Below are 19,674 nucleotides of genomic sequence, written 5' to 3'. Positions count from 1 at the left end.
GATTTTATAGCAGCTTAAATATGCTTTAAACAAATCATGCCCCTTCCACATTTTTGTCTTAGCTCCTTCATAGTCCCAATTCCAGATGACATGGAGTTTGTTTCTATGGTATTGAGGTGTCCAGCTTTGCACACCTGCTGAAAATGCAAGGTGCCACCAGATGTTAATTGTGGCAGAGACCACTAACTTCTGTGAGGACAGATGTAGTGCTATGCAGGTTTTATTCCCCCCTTCATTGTGCTCAGGAACTGGAAGAACCTCAATATTTTTCTTTGACAACTGCAGCAAAGTCAGAATGGATGTGAAAAACCTATAATTCAGGCTTTGTAGGGGGACGATAGAAACACCACATACCTGGCCTCAAGTGAATTGGGACTACAGAATGCCCACAGAACTGCCTCATTGGCCACAGCATAGGATATCACTTCAACCAACCCTGCACAACTGCCATCAGGATCTTGTGCTGGGACAACCCTTCACACCTGGAAGGCAGGAGAAATCAGTGTCAGGTCACACCAGGGTGTACGAAGCAGTTGTATCTTGCCTCTGCTGCTGAAGCAATTATAAAACCACCGTCTTTTCATTTCTGTCTTGTACTAGTGGCAATAATTTTGAATGTCATGAGAAGACTAATTTAAACAGCTCACACCATGCTAGCAGTGGTGTTTTAAGTATCTCTGGTCCTTACACTCACCTTTAAACTCCTCTTATCAGTCACTGTTATGGAAAGAAACCATTATGGAAATAACCATCTGAGGTAGAATTTAAATCTGAACTTTAAAAAATGTCAATTAATTAGCTCACAGGAAACGGCAATGTTATTCATAAAGGTGGTATCTTATTAGCATAAACTGTATAGACAACAAACATTCCACTGAGCTGAGTTAAAAACATGGTTGAAAGTCCTCTGAATTGTACGGCATACTTGACCCTATCTGGAGAAGGACTATCTATGGAGGTCCTTCCAGTCTTGTTCCCATTATTCAGTGCCTTACAATGTTACTTATTATTCAGTGCCTTATAATACTACTGTCATTAATTAAACATAAGCATAATTGAATATGTTAACTCCTAGTTGATAAAAAGAGAATTCTAGTAATGAAAGAATTCCACAAGTTTCTGCCACAAAGTTTGTGGCAGGGAACTTAAATTTGAAATAGTATTTCTGTCATTAATACCAAAGGAACCACCTAAGAGAAGTTAGAAGTATGTAACAACGTTATAGTTGTTGCACAGTAAGCATAAGAATGGAAAAGTCATTGCAATGCCTGGTCACATAGAGTATTGGGTGTTATCTGTATCTCCACCAGTGACACTACATACCTTAAATGGCAGGTCAGTAAGTAGAGATTTAAAAATATTTTTTCTAACATACTCTTTAAGATCAGAAATCAGGACAAAGTGGAGTTTTTGTCTGACTGAACTCCATTCTGATACCCCTAAAATCTTTTGTCAGTAATCTGACAAAGTATAAAAGGATTTCTTTTTCCTATGTACTAAACCCAAGCACTGCCTTAAACTCGGCCACATCACCTGAAACAAGTTGTTTCCAATCCATCAGCCTTCTTTTTCCATCTCTTCCTTCTCTGAATCTTTTTGTTGATCTCAGGATTTGAAATATTTGGGCAAAAAATTCTGAAGTTTTGTCATTCTTTGCATAGAGGTTTGGCCACCTGATACAGATTGAATGGAGCAGCCTTTGTTAGAGTAAACACCTATCTGCTAAGCAGATTAAAAATCATTTCTGCTCAAGCTTTCCCAGCAGTGTACATAAAACTGAATTTTGTGATGAAAATAGAATAGATTATAATGCACATGAAAGGGGAAATGACAGGTGTAGGAGAGCTGAGTGGAGAAAAGTGTTTAATAGCTTCCCAGGGGCCTGGGAATGGTCAGTGAAGTTTCAGCACGCTCTGAGAAGTTTGGGAACAGTGCAAAGGTGAGGTGTAAGAGGAAGGCTTCTTTATTTTTTCTCCCTCCAGCTCCTCCACCTCTCCTGCATTTCTTGTCACAGTGCTTCTGAGCTGTGGGACATTAGCTCCACTACTGGTCCTGTAGATTGCCTCCTTCTTCAATATAGGCAATATTACCACAAATCCTGCCTAGGATTTGGGAAAATCCTAATTGACCTGACTACCAGACAGAACTATCTTGGAAGTTTAGCAGTGCTTAACACTGTCTAATACAGATGTTCTATCAAACTCTGCAGAAGTATTAATGCAATGTCTTTATGTACAAAGTGTTTATCTTCCTTTTTTCCCCCCTAGTGTTTTCTTTCCTTTTACCTTTAAACATACACATTTGTGTGTATGCATATATATATATATTTTATATAACGTATACTGTTTAATAGATACATCTTTTAAGCACCAGCTGGTTATTCTGTTTGACACCACACTCCTGATCTTACAAAGAAAAGCAGCTCCTGTCTGTTCCAGACAGTCCTTTTAGCTTACCTTTTTTAAGATCAAAAGCATAATTACTGTCTTATGTTTTTCTACCATAATGAATCTGCATATCTACAGGTTTCTTAGAAAATTAAGTACTCTATATTAACCAGAGAAGCATTCAGCTATACCTGTTTTCATAGCAACCATTCAGTACTACAAGCAGAATTCAAAAGCTATAGTATGGGAATATCTATTATAGCTACTCCTGCAATTCTCCTTTACTTTATGCTCAAAACAATTTATGAGTGAACAGCAAGTACCTGTGTGTAGGAGTAAGCATCCAGTTCAACCAAATTTTTTTCAAGTTTTTCTCGCAGGATCATAACATTTTTTGTGGCCTCGTTTCATCAATGAAAAGTAATTCTGCAAATATGAATAATTAGTAGTTTTAACCAGCTGTCTTTAACACACTATCTGAGTTGACTAGTACATCGGATTCACACCAGCCTTTTCAGGACTGGTTCTGTATTGCCATGGTATTTACTTTTATTAGTGTTATATCTATCTACTTTTTGCTGTAATTCTTATTTTTTGGCTTTTACATAAGTATTATGAAAGTAAGAATAAGAGCTCTTTCAATTTGATCTTTTCAAAAAATTTTCTATCAATCTTTCTAGATTTTGGTGGGAAAATGATAATGTTTTCACAGAAGCTCAAAAGCGTGAACTCAAAAAACACTCATTGTCCCGCGTGATTTGTGACAACACAGGAATTACTGAAGTGCCAGCAGATGCCTTTCAACTTGGAAAGTTTCCACAGGATTTTAAGCATTGTAACAATATACCTGGAATGAATTTAGAAGCTTGGCAAGAATTTTATCAGGAAGGTAACCTAGTAGTTACCATTTTTTTCTGATGGGAGGGGAGATGCAGCATTCCACATAAGGTCTCACCGCGGCAGAGTAGAGGGGGAGAATTCCCTCCCTCCCTCTGTTGGTCACACCTCCTTTGATGCAGTCCAGGATATGGCTTTCTGGTCTGAAAGTGCACATTGCCAATCTTTCTCTCCTTTCTCAAATTCCTCTGTAAAAAAAGGACACAATTTGCCAACTTCATTCTGACAACTTAAATGGCTGGTGACATAACCAGACATTTTGACAGTTAGGGCAGAAGTTCTTAGAAAATATTAACTAAAAGCTCTGCAGAATGTTATTTTTACAAGGGTTATAAGTCAAACATGCGGTATTCTTTTCCAGAAATAAAAAATTTAAGTCTCGATCACCTTAAAATACATGAGAAATTTCACTGAAGTTAATTTATAACAGTAATGGAGAATAATGTCCATTTGCAAGGGTAAGGTGGTAATTTTTAAAAAGTCTGTAATACAGGGTATTTTTATTTGTAGAGGAACTATGTGGAACACCAAAGAGTGTGGAAAATGGTGATTTTGTATACTGTTCAGAATTTGGAAAAACTACAGTGACTTATACATGTCACTATGGATTTCAATTACAAGGAGAAGAGCAATTAACCTGCACAAGTAAAGGATGGAACTTCGAGGCTCCCATTTGTATAGGTATCTTTTTTTATTATTATTATTTCTAAATTTTCTAAAACCTAAAGTCCAGCAGAACTCATCAGAAGTGAACTCACTCCTATGCTTTTTTGTAGTCAGCTTTCTGGGGTTATAGGTACAATAGTACAATTATGTGAAACTCTCCTTGCTCCATAGTGCACTCCATATCTCAGTCTCTACCCATCCTAATTCAGCAATCAAATTGATAGTAGGAAAATGACACTAAAAATCACCTAATTAAGCAAAAATAGAATCTAATAACATCCAGTAGGGAAAAAAAAAAGGCAGTAAATCAGAATTATACATTGCTTCCTTCTACATTCAGCACAACAGCAGACAGACAGTTGTCATTTTCCTAGCATTGTTTCAATGGATGCTCTACATAGAAATTGAGCTCTACACCACTAGGTCATGTGTCATGTTAATAATTTAAGTAAAAGTGAAAAAAAATACTGTGAAGTGAATAAATGAAATTACCTGAATTAATAATTACTTTAGGTCCAAACTCCCTCTCCCAAATAGCTGTGAAAAGACGTGCCAGAATTTAATTACTTCTGCAGGTCCAAAAGCAGAGCAGGTGAAAAATCAGTAAAAAGATAATTTATTTCAACATTTCATGTACATTTTCATGGGAATACCTTTCTGTTATTTTAATCATTCTTTTACCTTCTGTTTCCTTTTCGTCTCATTTTTACTGTTCAATAGAGTAGGTTAGAAGGAAAGAAAATGTGGCAAATATTTCAAGACTTTCACTCATCACACTATGAAGTGTGAATTCTCTCTATTCACATTTCAAATGCGTGTGCTTATAATGGAGTGTGTGTATGTGTGTATATACTCTCAAATACATGTATACATATATATATACATTCATACTCAAACTGCTCTACTTTATAAGAACATGAGAGAAAACTAAACCTGAAAAGGCCATATTTAGGAATATATTCTGGATAGCGGTAAATTAATTTGAGTGCAAGCGCTGCAGCTGATCTGCAATAAAGTCTGCTTATCGGTATTTCTGTGATAGCAGAATAGAAAGCTATTCATTCTAATTGTATACCTGGTATGGAAAAAGTCAAATGAAATTTGCAGCTCTTTCCTTTATTCAAGTCCTATTTATCCACTGAATTCCACCCACGTAAGTACCATATAAAGAAATAAAGCTGTTAAATGAATTTTAATGAAACCTTTTCAATAGATTGGTGTTCTGGCAACGAACTGAATAAATAAGTTAAATGAGTGAATCATTCTTTGTCCTAGTTTCTTTTAATATGTTCAGTAATGTAAACAAAAGATTGTATATCTGCTGTAGGAAAACAAGCTGCTGCATATATTAAATAAGTGATGCTGTTATTAAAGGAAAACCATCAAAACCCACTTATGCAGATGCTACTTGAGTTTTACAGTAGAAAGCACTTTGTTCCACTCATGTCTGTGCAATGTGTTCCCATTCTTTTAAATGTTCGGCAAATTAGGAGTAAATCAAGCAACATAATGAGGAGGATAGAGCTTAGCATTTCTGCAGATGGTTTCAAAATTATATGCTGCTCTGGAAAAGACAGAGTGGCTTGCTGACAAAAACATAGGATTCTGAGAGCTGTTAATTCCTGCTTACTAACTTCGACTTTGACAGAAATCATTTCTATTGTTTCAGGAAGTGGTTTCGTGCTAAAATATGCTACCTTCCTTTATATTAAGTGCTATCATACTCCTGATGGATAACGTGTTTACTTTACTTTAGCAAGCTACTGCTCTTTGAGTAGTACAGTAGACCGGTAAGGTCTGACAGACACTATTTAGTGATGAAGAAAAGAGTTAGCTAGTTAACAAATAGATTGACTATGGATCTACAGAAGCTGAAAGAGCATGTTTGAATTATAGTGCAGGCAAAGACTGTACAGGTTCTCTTTCCCAGACGATGATGAAGCCAATGGTCATTAACCCAAAATGTATTTTTGAAGGGAATAATACTTGCTCAGATATCTTCATCCTGAACAACAAATTCTTTTCTTGCTTCAAATTGGTGTTGTAAAAGCTATTGTTTCTTAAGGGTTCTGAAGTTTAAGATTATTCCTTGTATGATTAGTCTTTTGACTGTCTCAGTTGATAGCTAGCATTGGACACAGTTACTGTTTTGTATTAAAATTTGAGAGAATCAGACTTGATCCTATTTACAGTGACAGAATTCCCTTAGCTACAATGCTGAAGTCAGTTAATCGTTCCTACAGGGTCAGTTTCTAATACCAATCAAAAACAACTACTTAGCTTGAAGTAGTAGATCAAACGTTGTGGTAGAAAAGGAAAGGAATATAACCAAAAAGAGAAGATACTGAAGACTTAGCTAGGTGCCCACATATGGGCTTGCAGTTCTTCCCAAGACCATTGGTCAGAGACATTAAACAAGCTGTCAAATAAACAGGACCAATGGGAAACTAACTAAAACAATACCGGACATCTATTTTTAGTCAACTGAATTCAGTCATGTGAATAAATATTACATAGAAAAAAGAAAGGTGCAGAAATAATGAAAAGAAACCCTTCTATCCTTCCCTGAGTATTTTCTTCCTGCACTGCATAATGTCTCCCATTTCATCATATAACCAGAATATGAGAGAAAAAGGTCTTGAATGGTATCAAGAACAATATGTTTATGCACATTTTCCAATGGATAATTGTTCATCTGCTCATCATTTTCCCAGGATATTGTAATTTTACAGAATTCATATAACATCTAGAAAAAACATATTTGCATTGATATCAGAAATTACTGTTATAAATTTTGTCACAAAGGTAACCTGAAATCTTGGCTCCTTAAAATCATTCCTAGAAGTGTATAGAACTTTGCCAGCATTATTATTTCCACTATCTCTATAGAGAACAGGATGAAAAATGTTTATGGAAGAACCTAAAGTCTTAGGACACAAACATATGCAAGAAGAGCTCTCAGATTTAAGGTCTGCAGTTTTGAAAATTCAGCCAATTGCCATTTTAAGCTTTTGGCAGTATCAATAAGGATCTTTGTCAGTATCCATGTCTCATTGAAAGTGTACAATACCTTTTATTTCTGAATCCTTGTGAAAGGTGTTGGTGAGAAGTTAGTAATCCCTCTGTAATTTGTAATTATTATTAATCAGTGTGTATTCATTTTGCAGATATCAATGAATGTGAAAATAAAATTAATCCACCATGCCCTCCTTCTTCTACATGCATTAACACTGAAGGCAGCTACAAATGTCTCCATACTGATCCTTACAAGCTGGCAGAAGATGGAAGAACATGCATTGGTAATGCTTGTGAACATACTGTCCATTAGAACTTTCTCTGTTTTCTTTTATAATGCTGTAAAAAAATCATAAAACTGAGATTTATCGAAGAGTTGTTAACATATGTGAAAAACCTCTACAGAACTATGGGCTTAAAGGCACAGCCAGAATCTGTAAATAAAGGTATTGGATAAATAATACAGACAGGGAAATAAGCTTTTCATTGTCCATTCCTACTGTATAAAATCCACTGTTTTCCTCATGGTGATACCTTAACCCTTTCAGAGCTAGAAGAAATTATGCATTTTCTTGTTTTTTTTCAGCTTTTCAGCATGTTAATTTGAGCCACTCAGAGTTTCATCTGAATCAGAAAATAGAAAAAAAACCTACCTATTTTTCAGACGTTTCTTCTCTTTATTATTTATAATTTATTCCTTTTTCCATTCAGCCATGGTTACATTAATTTACACCTTTAAATCCAGAGACCAAAACCTGCTTTCAGATTAATTTAAGAGGTTAGTACACTGGTGTTGAGTGCAACAAGGATTTTACGAGGTCACTACACTAGCATGAATATGAGGCAGCTCCAAATATAAGGTAAATTTTATATTTCAAGGGAGCAAGCAGAAAGTGCTTAGTCAGTGCTGCTGTGTCAAGTGATCATTATCCCGGACCAAGTCAAATATGTTTTTCAGAGCTTCATTTGCTTTCTGACAGGTCAAAAAAAATGGGCGCAAGTACAGCTACCAAGGCCATTGCTGTATGTCTACCATGTAAGGTTAGCACCTTCCTTTAGATCTCAGTTAATGAAGTAGTTTGTCATGTCCATGGACCTATCCTTCCATGCTATGCTAAGGCTTGAATTGTTGAAGCTCTAGAGTCAGTCATAACAGTTTCGGCGATGTAACACACATTGCTTCCTCTTACATTTTAAAGCTATGGAAGAAAATGTCCATTCAGGAAATGATTGGCAAAAGCTGGCAAATTATTACCTGGGTCTCACTTGCATTCTTTTATAGAAACAATGAGACTTGCTTTACAGAATCTCTGCCATAACTACATTTTAAACTGATTGGTCAATTTGAAATCGTGCCATTAATTCAGCTGATAATTCTTTAAGCCACTGTAGAGTATCAGACATTGCATATTGGTTATAACTTCTATTGTCAAACTAACACAAATATTGAAAAACTTTAAAAAGATATCACTCCCCTTCTTAGATTCAAGTATGAAGTTGTAACTGTTCTTTACCTCACTGCCTCTTTACCTGCTCGCTGGGAGCCTCTAGTAGGTGTCCATTGCCTCTTGTCCTGTCACTGGGCACCACTGTAAAGAGCTTGGCTCCACCGTCTTTGCACCCTTCCTTCAGACAAATTGATAATTTCCCCCAAGTCTTCTCAAAGCTAAACAGTCCCAGAGCTCTCAGCCTTTCTTCATTGGAGCGGTGCTCTAGACTCTGATCATCTTTGTGTCCCTTCTCTGGGCTCTCTCCAATATGCCCATGTCTCTCTTGTACTAAGGAGCCCAGTCCTCAGGACTCCAGATGATGCCTCACCAGTGCTGAGCAGAGGGGAAGGATCATCTCTTTTGACCTGCTGGAAATACTCTGCTTAATGCATCCTAGGATGCCATTAGTTGCTTTTTCATCGAGGTTTCATTGCTGGCTCATGTTCAAGCTGGTCCATGAGGACCCACAGGTCCTTTTCTGCCAAGCTGCTTTCCAGTCATTTGCTAGTGTGTAGTGGTGCCTGCGGTTATTCCTTCCCAGATGCAGGAGTCTGTATTTCCTCTGTTGAACTTTGAGGTGCCTGTCAGCCCATTTATCTAATCTATTGAGGTTCCTGGGCAACCTGCTGTAGATGATCCTGCTTAAACAGGAAGATTTGACTAGCTTATCTCAAAAGGTTCCTTCCAGCCTCAATGATTTTTTGATTCTGTGATTAGGTATGGAGAAAAGGAGCAGGATTTTAGCAGTGTTTTATATGGTTTCTCTGTAAATTGCGGTTCTTATCATGCTAGTGTGCATTGAGAAATAAGTAGTCAATTAGTTACTTGACAGTAGATGGCTCCAAAAAATATTTGTAATAATAAATGCAAGGAAAATGTTACAGCCAACTGTGTTCTAGTTTGTTTAATTTCCATATTAAAAAAATATGAAAAATTTACATAAAATAATTTGTCTGTATTTTTACTTCAACTGATAAGTTTTTATCAAGGTCACTGAGTGGCTTGGTTTGTTGGTCTATTGTTTTTGCATTTTTAAGGACATCATTCATAAGGCATAGATAATTTTACCATACAGTTAGAGTAAGGTTTTGAGACTTAGTAAAAAAAGGGAGTGCAACACTTTTCTAAACCAACATATTAATAATAGATGAGCTGCTGAAATTTTGAAGTAATAAGAATTTGGAAATCTGCAGTATAGAGTGATTTAAAATTATAAGAGCACTTCACATTATAAGAATTTTAATCTTCAAAACTAAAATGCTCTTAAAATTTTGAAGAGCTCTAGTATGCTAACTAGTCAATACTGCAAATCTTTATAACCCTCAATCCTGCTTTTTTGGGTAGAATTCATCAGTAGTCTCAAGGCTTTCTTTTCTAAGGTTGGATAATGTTTTAACTCAGATGGAAACTTGTATACGGTAACTTTATTCAGGAAGTGAATTTATTGAATTGCCTCAAATCAAAGTTGCTCATCCATTACCACTCTGGCCCATGGTTTATGTTACATTTAGAAGGAAAAAAAAATAAAATCAAGCAAACAAAAAAACCCCCATAAAAGTCTCAGTTTTCCATCTATGCATACTCTAACCACAACAAAAAGACTGTCACATTTTATATATGTTCACTGTTGACCCATGGTGAAAATATTTAAAATGTGTGTGTTTTGCCTCCAAAATGAAGTAGCTAAAGTTAGCTAAAGCTAACCATTTATGAAGACTTATTCAATGGGCAGAAACTTTTTAGATTGAAGTATGTCATATACATAATTACTTATTCCTACCCTCACAACAATCAATGGAAATCAGTTTGATTTTTTAAATAAATCCTAAATTATTTGATGTTATCTCAAATAAAAAAGCAATCTCAATTTATTTAGTCACATTTTTTTAAAATATCACAAATATATTAAAAACTTGAAAAAGCTGTGTTAAAAATACTTCCAACAAGTACACCAGCATGTGTTTATATGATTAATGGATGAGGATTATCTAAAGTGCTCATGGGAAATTTCTAATTCAATGAGTAATACAGTTTGAACTTTACATTTTAAATTAGATTACAAATTAATGAAAAAATCTATCAAGTGTTTTAAACTTCTATAACTTTAATGAGGCCTTTCAGTGACACTACAAAAAGAACACATTATGCATTAAAAGGATAGGAGCCTATTGTGTGACTGCCCTCAGCCTTTTTCATGTCTATGTTGTGGGCAAAAATTGAACAATACTGGACTCTTACCTGGAGGATTTAATTCTGTCATTAAAGATGTCACAATGTAATCCAAAGGAACTAGCATGAACAGGTGAATAGTTTTAAAATTAAAGGAAGTCTCATTTCTCTACTGTTCATTTCTCTACTGTTGATGAGCAGGTTAATATTACCTTCAACACTGCATACTTCAGCAAATGTGATTTTCAACTGGAAAGGAACTCATTCATTTTACCATTCTGTTTCTTACGGTGCTAACCATTACCTGCCTCTTTCAATATAAATATTCATGTGTATCCAGCCCATCTTATACTTTTTAAGGATATGAAGTCCAACTCACTTGAGAATTGACCATAAGTCTTTTCCATAACCAGTTTAACCTGGTTGTGCAGTATGTATGAAAGAAAAAGATTAAAATCTCCAATTAAATTAATCAGAGGACAACTCCCACTAAAGAATTGCCCTTAACTGTTAATCCCAAGGACCAGCTAGGTAGACCCAGAAGTGACGTTTCAGGGTTATCTGTAATACTTTATTAATAGCTCCCTTTAAGAAAAAACAAACTGAAAATTAAGAGGTGCTTCCCTCTCTGGTACTGAAATAAGATCTAGCTGCCAAGAAATGAGGGTGCTGTGTCACATTAAGTATATTCTATATAAATCAGAATGAATATTAGTCATTTTGATTCATTTGATTTAAAAAAGACCCTTTAGTTTCCACCATTTTAGGAATTATCAATATCCTTTTTTTTATATAATATTGAGTTTGAAAGTACTATGCAAGTCTTTAGTTTAACCAACATTTATCTTATTTATCTAAATATGCAAACATTTCTTCCGTGTAGAATTTCTGCTCTTGGTTTGTTTTTTTTCTCTGCATAGTCAACCAGTAGCAAATATAAAGTTCCCAAATTTTGACCTTTTGACATATTTCTTCTTTTTGGAGTATGATGATTAGACTTTCTAAAACTTTACATTTGCTTACTGTAGAATGTAGCAGAAAACATTCAACATATTTTAAATTTTTATTGAAAATACTGCATTAACTGAAATGGCATTGAAAACGTGGTGAAGTTTTTGAGTTCAAGGAGGGGAAACGGTTTCGTTTGATATGTGTTTTTAAATTAGATTCTGTCTATTGTTTGCCGCGGTCCGAAAAGGGGGGGGGGGGGGGGACCGAGGCACTGCACGGGTCCTGAACACAAGTGTGGGATGCAGGTAGAATGCTTTATTCACGCGTGCACCCGGTCTTTTATCAGCTCGGGAGGGGAAAGGGCCAGAACATAGGGTGGAGCATGAGACAGACTAGCGGGGGGGACAAACCAGGATAGGGACACGGGCAAAAGAGGGAGGAACGTGGGAGGAACCAGGGAGAGAGGGGGTGAATGGAGGCTGTCCCCTCTCTGCAGCTCCTCCAACCAATCGGCAGAGAAACAGGGGAGCAGGGAGGTGAACAGGCTGGGACATGCCCGGGAAATACAAATTCTGGGGAAGCATACAATGTGTACATACATAATAACTGTAAAGTCTGTATCATAAAGTCCTTTCAATCACTGTACATCTTTTTCCACTTCTGAGATTTTCCCCATTCTGATTCCTGGTCCTTCACAATTGTTGCTGCTTTTAGGTGTCTAACTGAACAATGATTACAGAAAATAGATTTAGGGTTTAACAGACTAGACCATAGGTATCCCTCTCAGACCACACTTTCCCAGTTGCTTTCTTACCCATTGCAATCTAAAAGAATGAAGTTATTGAAGTCTATAGGTAAAATCATGTCACTTGACATCACGGGGACAGACAGACTCTTTTGGAGATCCTCAACAGAACAAGGAAACAATAAGTTTTAGTTTCAATGAAAGCTTTAATTTTTTTACAGAATATTATGATTAGCATAGCAGAAATGGTGTAGCACAATTTTGTAAGTAGCATAGCACAGAATTTTTAGTTCAGCTTAGTTTATGGTTCCTAATTACCTGGATCCTCTGCACACTGAGTCAAACCTTAATACTTGGCTTACTGTATCAATATAAGAATCATAATCTAGACTCAAAACCAGGTAAAAGAACACAAGTCATTCCCTCAGTCCTTGGAGAAAATGGATGATGGTGGAGGCATCCCTGACCACTGAGGGATCACAGGTATTGTTCATCAGCAGCAATTCCAGTGCAAGATCCACTTAGGAGTTGTAAATGCTAAATTTTATAGACAATGCTCTGTGTGCTGTTACATTTCCCTGCTCTGAGAGAGGGTCATCCCAGCCTGGTTGGCCAAGTACCTGGGACCTTCAAGGCTGGTAAAGGAGAGATGATGTAGTAATAGGAAAAGGCTTTAAACTGGAAGAGGATAGGTTTAGATTAGCTATTACAAAGAAATTTTTTACTGTAAGGGTGTTGAGGCACTGGAACAGGCTGTCCAGAGAAATTGTGGATACCCTATCCCTGGAATTGTTCAAGGCCAGGTTGGATGGTGGTCACAGCCCTGCCGTCTCCTGGATTGCTGATAGCTGGATCTATGCTGGATCTAGGGGTGCTAGCTATAATTCTCCCTTTTTCTCTCTCTTTTTTCACTTCTCCTGATCTCCTTGATATTTGGGTAACTTAAACCCAGATGGCTTGGATTTTGCTAAGATGTATGGGTTCGCATGTGCTAAGTCAAAGCTTTGTGGAATGCTTTATTTTGATTGAATGTTGCCCTTCTAACTTTTGCCAAGTTCCTTATTTTCTAAAGTTTACCAGGAAAAGAGTGTTATTTGACCTCCTGAGAAACGTGTGCAGTGTCTTCTCCCATGTACCCTCTCAAGGTATAAAAGAACTGAAGGCCCTTTTAATAATATCAGTAGGCAAATTTTTTTGAGCATTGTATAGTTTTAAAGTAAAACCCCTTCGACAAGCTTGGAACCTGGTGTCTTACAGATGGGGCTCTGAAAAATCTGGTCTACTAGAAAGTGTCCCTGCCCATGGCAGAGGAGTTGGAGCAATATGGTCTTTAAGGTCTCTTCCAACCCAAACCATTCCATGATTCTATGATTCTAGGGAATTTAATAGGGAGAAGGAGAAGAAGTCTTGTGCACAGGAACTTCAGGGTCTGATGGGGAGTGGAAAGGGGACTGACACACAACCAGCTCAGTCACAGAGATTGGACATTTGTTTTATAAAATTGTGTTATCTATGCTAACTATGTTATCATGGATCAGGAACAGGGGGTGCAAGCTGTCGAGCAGGACGTATAAATCACAGACGAGGAGAAATAACCATTTGTGACACTGACTCATATCTTATAAGGTAGCAGCTATCTGTACAATTCTGAACAAAACTATCTAACTAATCTTTCTAAGATATTTTGAAATTTTTGTGCATTTTCCCAATGCAATCTGTAAACTCTGATTTTCAAAGCCAATCTTCATAGTTAGGGAAGATGAAAGTATGTCAGAATTTAATTTTTGTGAAAATGTTAGCATTTAATACAATTCAACTGAGTATACAGCTTTACAACGTTAATTCCTTTTTTCAGTATGCAGTTATTTTTGTATATTATTAGAAAGTCAGTCAGTCAGTCAGTCAGTCATGGCTAGGCTTCGCAAACAAAAATTTAGGAAGGCTCTATCCATGTTTGTTACAGGCATGTTGGTGGCTAATGAGGCCAATGCAAGATAGACAAGTCCGGTTGCAAAAGGCACAACAGAAAGACTCCTTAGGTGGTGTATTCTGCAAGACACGATTCTTTCTGCGTTGTCTTTTCTCCTTGAGAGTGATCCTGCGTGCGTTCTCAAAGGAGACAGCTGCGTTATAGATGGTGTGTCTCCAGGCCTCTCGATTGGTCTACTCTGAGTAGACCAGTTATGGTGATCAATATGGCCAAGGCTGAGATACTGTTTCAGGGAGTCCTTGTATCTTCTATTCGGGGCTCCTCTCATGCGGCAGCCGGTGGCAAGTTCACCATAAAGCAAGATCTTAGGGAGGTGGTGGTCCTTCATCCTGGAGACGTGCCCTGCCCAGCGCAGCTGTGTTCTCATCAACATGGCCTCAATACTTGTGACTGCTACTTGTTCTAGAACAGATGTATTGGTCACATAATCTGACCAGTGGATATTTAGGATTGTATGGAGACAGCGTTGATGGAAGCATTCTACAAGATGCAGGTGGTGGCAGTAGATGACCCACGATTCAGATCCGTATAAAAGAGTAGACAGTACAATGGCTCTGTAAACACTGATCTTTGTACTTTTCTTCAAGTGTTTATTACGCCATTATTAGAAAGACTGTCTTTCAAAATGCATTTTACCTCAGCACAAAAGAATTTAGTTTCAAGATTCCTCACAATCATTCAATCCAAAATGTAGTCATTGGCCTCCTAATTTTATTTAGCTTTAATTTTTGTTCTGAATTTTACGACAGTGACAGATCGTAACATTTAGATAAATGTTTTTGTCTTTTTGCATGCTTTTACTGCTATGTCGAAGGAACATAAACCCTGAAAATGACACCTCCTTAAAATTTCATTGAATTATATATAACATTGGACCAAGTTTCTTTGTTGTGCTGCAGAATGCAGAATACTGTAAGTAATGAGTCATCACAGCAGGTGCTTTAGTCTGCAAAGTCACTTAGTAGTCTCAGCACTGCACCCTGCAGGGTTGAGAAAACCAGCTGGTTTGAGACAACAAACCCCAAGACTTTTGACACTTTTGTCAAAACTGCAGGAAAAATACGACCTTTATTTTGAGAAAATTTTGCAAGGGGAGCCCTATATTCTGTTACTCAGATAATTCTCAGCTTTGCATTTTCCAGTGGGTCGATTGATGTCTAAAGATTAACTAAGAAACAAAGATAAATGGTGAGCTATAGTCAGGGGTAGGTAAAGAGAGTAGATTGAAGCAAAAGAGTTCAGCACTTCAAATGAAGTGTGTACTAAACTTATAGTTTTATCCACTAGTGACTGAGATGTGTAAAAGCAAAACTAAATACTTGAATTAAAGCAGAATAAGAGAAGATTTTTAGCAGCATTGTTTTGCAGTTACAATATTCTTTTCTGACATGTTCCCTTCTATTAGAATGTTTCAATGAAAAATATTAAAACTGTATTATGATTTATGTGAGTATTCATTGCAATTGCTTTTGGCATTTCAGCATACATAAGAAAAGTTTTGTACATTTATAGTAAATTTAGAGCATTGACAATTACAAAACTTAGTTACCAGTGTCCTCAATTTTTTAAATCTGTACAACTTTTGGGGGAAAGCTAAGAAGAAATTAACATTCTCATTTGATTATTATTTTTCCCATCCTGTCTCACAAGCTGCAGATGAATTTGGTGTACCTCTCTTCAGAACTCTGTCAGTCACAAGTCTGTCAGTGACATGATTACACCCTTTGGATATTGAAATTCAAGATAAACTGAAAATCAGATTTCCCAGCTTGGAAGGTCATTTTTATTTTGCATGGTGCTGCATGGCACTGGAAGCATACACACCTGCCAAGCTGATGGATGCCTGCCCACTCCCAAAACAGCAAAGCAATTTTGCTAGGATACAGATGGCAGCTGAAGACGCCTTGCATACCCATCACTGCAGCGGCACAAATTCCACCCTTCAGGAAACTTTTATCACTTTATCACTGTGTGCCAGTTTGTACTTGATCATACTTCTGTTTGCATCAGAGAGACAGAACAGCAGAGTGAAAAAGGTAAAAGATACTATGGCACTTGATGCAGCAGAAGAGATTCATTGTCATGGGCCACGTACTGAGCCTATGTAAATGTGAATCCCCAACCCCTGAACACAGCATAGATAGCCAACCTGCAGGCAGACCCTGCTAGCTCAGGATTAACTCAGAGGTAAACACTTCAAGAGAAACCAAATCACAAGACTGAATCACAGCTTTGACCGAACTGGAGGGCTGAAGTCACACTGAAAAGCCAAAGGTTTGTGTACTGACCATTTCCCCAGCAGGTGTTTGCACTCTGTTACATAGTGCAGCCTAAGAACTGTGATTTTAGACACCCTAGCCATGTTGCAGAGTGATGTTGTCAAGCTGCCTGCACAGTGCCTGGAAAGTAGTAGGCAGCCCATCCTCCATCAGGTTTATCACGCTCTTCCCATTCTCCTTCTGAGTGTTTCATGCACCTACTTGCTTATCATATACATGGCCTGCATGCTTTTTCTCTGACTTTTTATCATAAAACTGTAGAGTGCTTATCTTTTATTTCCACTCATGCTTTCCTGGGGTTTCTATATTACTTGTAATTAATTATCATTTCATTGATTTGATTGCTGAATGAGATTTGACCGCAAGGGAAATGATCACCTTTTGAAGAACACAGGAGATGTTAATATTGGATGAGTCCCCTGAAGGTGGCAAGAGAGACTTCAGTCAATGCTTAAAATGAACTACAGTTTTCCCAGCATTTGTCTGTCATCGAGGTTGGCTGAGCACTACACATTACAAGTGCTTGGTTTCACATCTTTGATAATTGTTGACATGACTGAAAAAAGAGTCCTGTATTCTCTCTTCTTTTTGAGCTCCTAAAATGAAGAATAATGGTTGATACCACACTCTGTATAGCCAAATAACAGTAAACAAACATGTGCTGAGGTTAGTGCCCCACTAGATGAGCTATAAATCAAAGGTACTGAGCCATTTCAGTCATTAAAATCCCATGATCCTTTGTGTGAATGGAGAGACAGAGCTATGGATCAAAGTTTATGTATTCCACGATGCTTCAGAGATTTTGTAGGATTTTTCTGCCTCCTATTCTTAATTTTAGGAAAAATACAAAGCTCTCAGCTGCTTTAGGTCATTTTCCAGGCAGAATAGCTCTAGCAATACCCTTAGTATTTTAATTCTGTCATGTCAAAGCTTACACTGGGGACTCTGATCTGAGACAAAGGATCTCCAAATACCAAGTGCATAGATTGTTGACCACCCCAAAAATCTGTGAGCTTCTAAGGAAGAATTCATGGTAAGACAGTCAAGTTGCTGTTGCCTATAAAGAACCTGCTGATTATATCTCTGAAAAATTACTGATGCTTTTACCCTAAAAATTCAAATGTGAAACTTCATTTCAACTAAAATATAAGAAATACATCAAAGTGACAATGACAGATTTTACCAGAAAGAATTTAAATAATTGTCATGTTTTATAATGATGCTATTTGTAATCAGCTCTGACCCATTTTTGACTTTCTGAATGAATTTTCCCATTATATTCCTCTGATATATTATTCAAATAAACTCCTCATTAAATGAACTTATTTCACATGGAATGAGAACAAGTCCTTACACTGTAAAATTCTGCCATTTTCTTCCATGGGACAGAAATGCTGCCTTTGAGGTGTTCCCAAGTAAAGCAGTACCATTCTCTTTGATCTGTTTCTGAGCTGGTGATATTTGGTTTCTATCTGGTGTGTATTACACTTTCAAAATAAAGAACACCTGTCTGTTTAGTTGAGGTAAGTAACATGGGAGTATTTCAGTGAGTATATCATAAAATGATCTTGTGTTTTGTGGTATTTTTACACTTGTTTTTGGATCATTGCAAAATCTGGTGTCAATTCTCTTCATGCTAAATATAAACCCAAATGATTACACACACTCTTCAGTGAAAGAAACCTGGAAACAATTGGAAGAAATTGAAACAACTCATATAAAGTATGTTCCTCTCTCTACAGAAACTTTAGAAATCTTCCTACAGTAGGCATGGCCCTTGATTTCTTGCAGTTGAAGGCACACCACATAAAACCAAAATCATAAGTAATTTGCCCTAAGATAAATGAGGAAAATGATGACACATGAAGTCATTCATGCTTATAAAAAGTGCTCCGATGTTTTTCATAAGTGGTGTAAAATTTACTCTTCTTCAAAATTTTTATTACAGTACTAGAACCAAAACTTCCATATATGTGTGTATATACCTATGGATGTAACCTTTGAGATTTCAATGAGTAGACAGTTCTCTTTCTGTGATTCTGCTCTGCCAGTTTGCTTAATACACAGGTGTTACATTCTGGCAATATAATCTTGCATGTTATGATATACTCTGCTACATGTTGCTATTCCACATACCAGGTAAAGGTGGAGAATGGGATTTACACCCCTTGAGTTTAGATTTCTGCCTGTAGCTGAAGTCAGTCCCTTTGTGGGGTTGTGAGAGAAATGGACTCTTTTGTGGTACAGCTCCTCTGATACACTTCTGACTTACTTCAGTTATCTACATGAGGATGAAGTTAATACTCCATGAGCTCACAGCATCACAAATGTAGATATAAAAACCACAGATATCTACATTAAGCTTAATGAACTACTTCAGGGCATGGTCGGGGCTGGAGGCTGCTTGTGGGTGGTTGCTGGAGGTGCTGGAGGCTCCCTGGGGTGGGAGGGTAGGGTGAGGCAGCCAGGACATGTCCCACCTCCTGACTAGTAGTAGGGCAGCTGGGGGCACTGCCCAGCCCAGGCATTGGGCACCTGGCTGGTGACTGGGGATGGGACAAAGCTGGACTGGGAAATGAGCCCATGAGTGGGGTTTGTATTTCACATCAACAGAGAATGCGCTCTGCCATGGGCATTGCTGCGCAGAGAGCAGGAGGGGAACAAGCAAGGGGGCACCCAGCTTAAAAGCAGCTCTCAAGCAAAACGAATTTCAAAATGCATGCAAATGCTAGAGACCTATTAAAATTCTATTTTTTCCGGGAAAAAATATGGGGTTTGTGGTTACTGTATGGAATCTTCTTCATCTTTCAATCTAAGGTTTTTCTCTGTTAAAAAAAAAGACTGCTTGATATTTAATAGCTGAAACATCTATGAAATGTGTTTACAGCTAAAGCTAATTTCTGATGCATCTTAAATAGATATAAATTTTTGTTTAAGAGAATGTTTTATTTAATTAACGTGTCACTACAAAAATCTGACAGACAGGACTGAAATTTATTTAACAAAGTATTTCTTGTTCTGCAGGCTCTGGAAACACTTTGGAGACTGCTAGACCAATCTGAATTAGCAGTAGGACTGTTTTACT

General features: G+C 37.2%; 1 protein-coding gene across 1 annotated transcript in view; it reads left to right on the top strand.

Moving 5' to 3' along the window:
* The window catches only part of TPO (thyroid peroxidase), a 37,405-nt gene extending 30,127 nt beyond the window's left edge, over nt 1-7,278 (top strand). The window contains exons 11-13 of the mRNA XM_025896775.1: nt 3,068-3,276; nt 3,795-3,965; nt 7,118-7,278. Of these exons, the coding sequence (XP_025752560.1) occupies nt 3,068-3,276; nt 3,795-3,965; nt 7,118-7,278 (541 nt within the window). The remainder of the gene's footprint in view (nt 1-3,067; nt 3,277-3,794; nt 3,966-7,117) is intronic.
* Nucleotides 7,279-19,674: the final 12,396 nt, after the last annotated feature.

This window comes from Manacus vitellinus, unplaced genomic scaffold (assembly GCF_001715985.3).
Source record: "Manacus vitellinus isolate BGI_N305 unplaced genomic scaffold, ASM171598v3 scaffold_11_pilon, whole genome shotgun sequence".
In the NCBI taxonomy this organism is placed as follows: domain Eukaryota; kingdom Metazoa; phylum Chordata; class Aves; order Passeriformes; family Pipridae; genus Manacus; species Manacus vitellinus.
The sequence above is the reverse complement of the archived record's forward strand: the minus strand, read 5'-3'. Positions and strand labels throughout refer to the sequence as shown.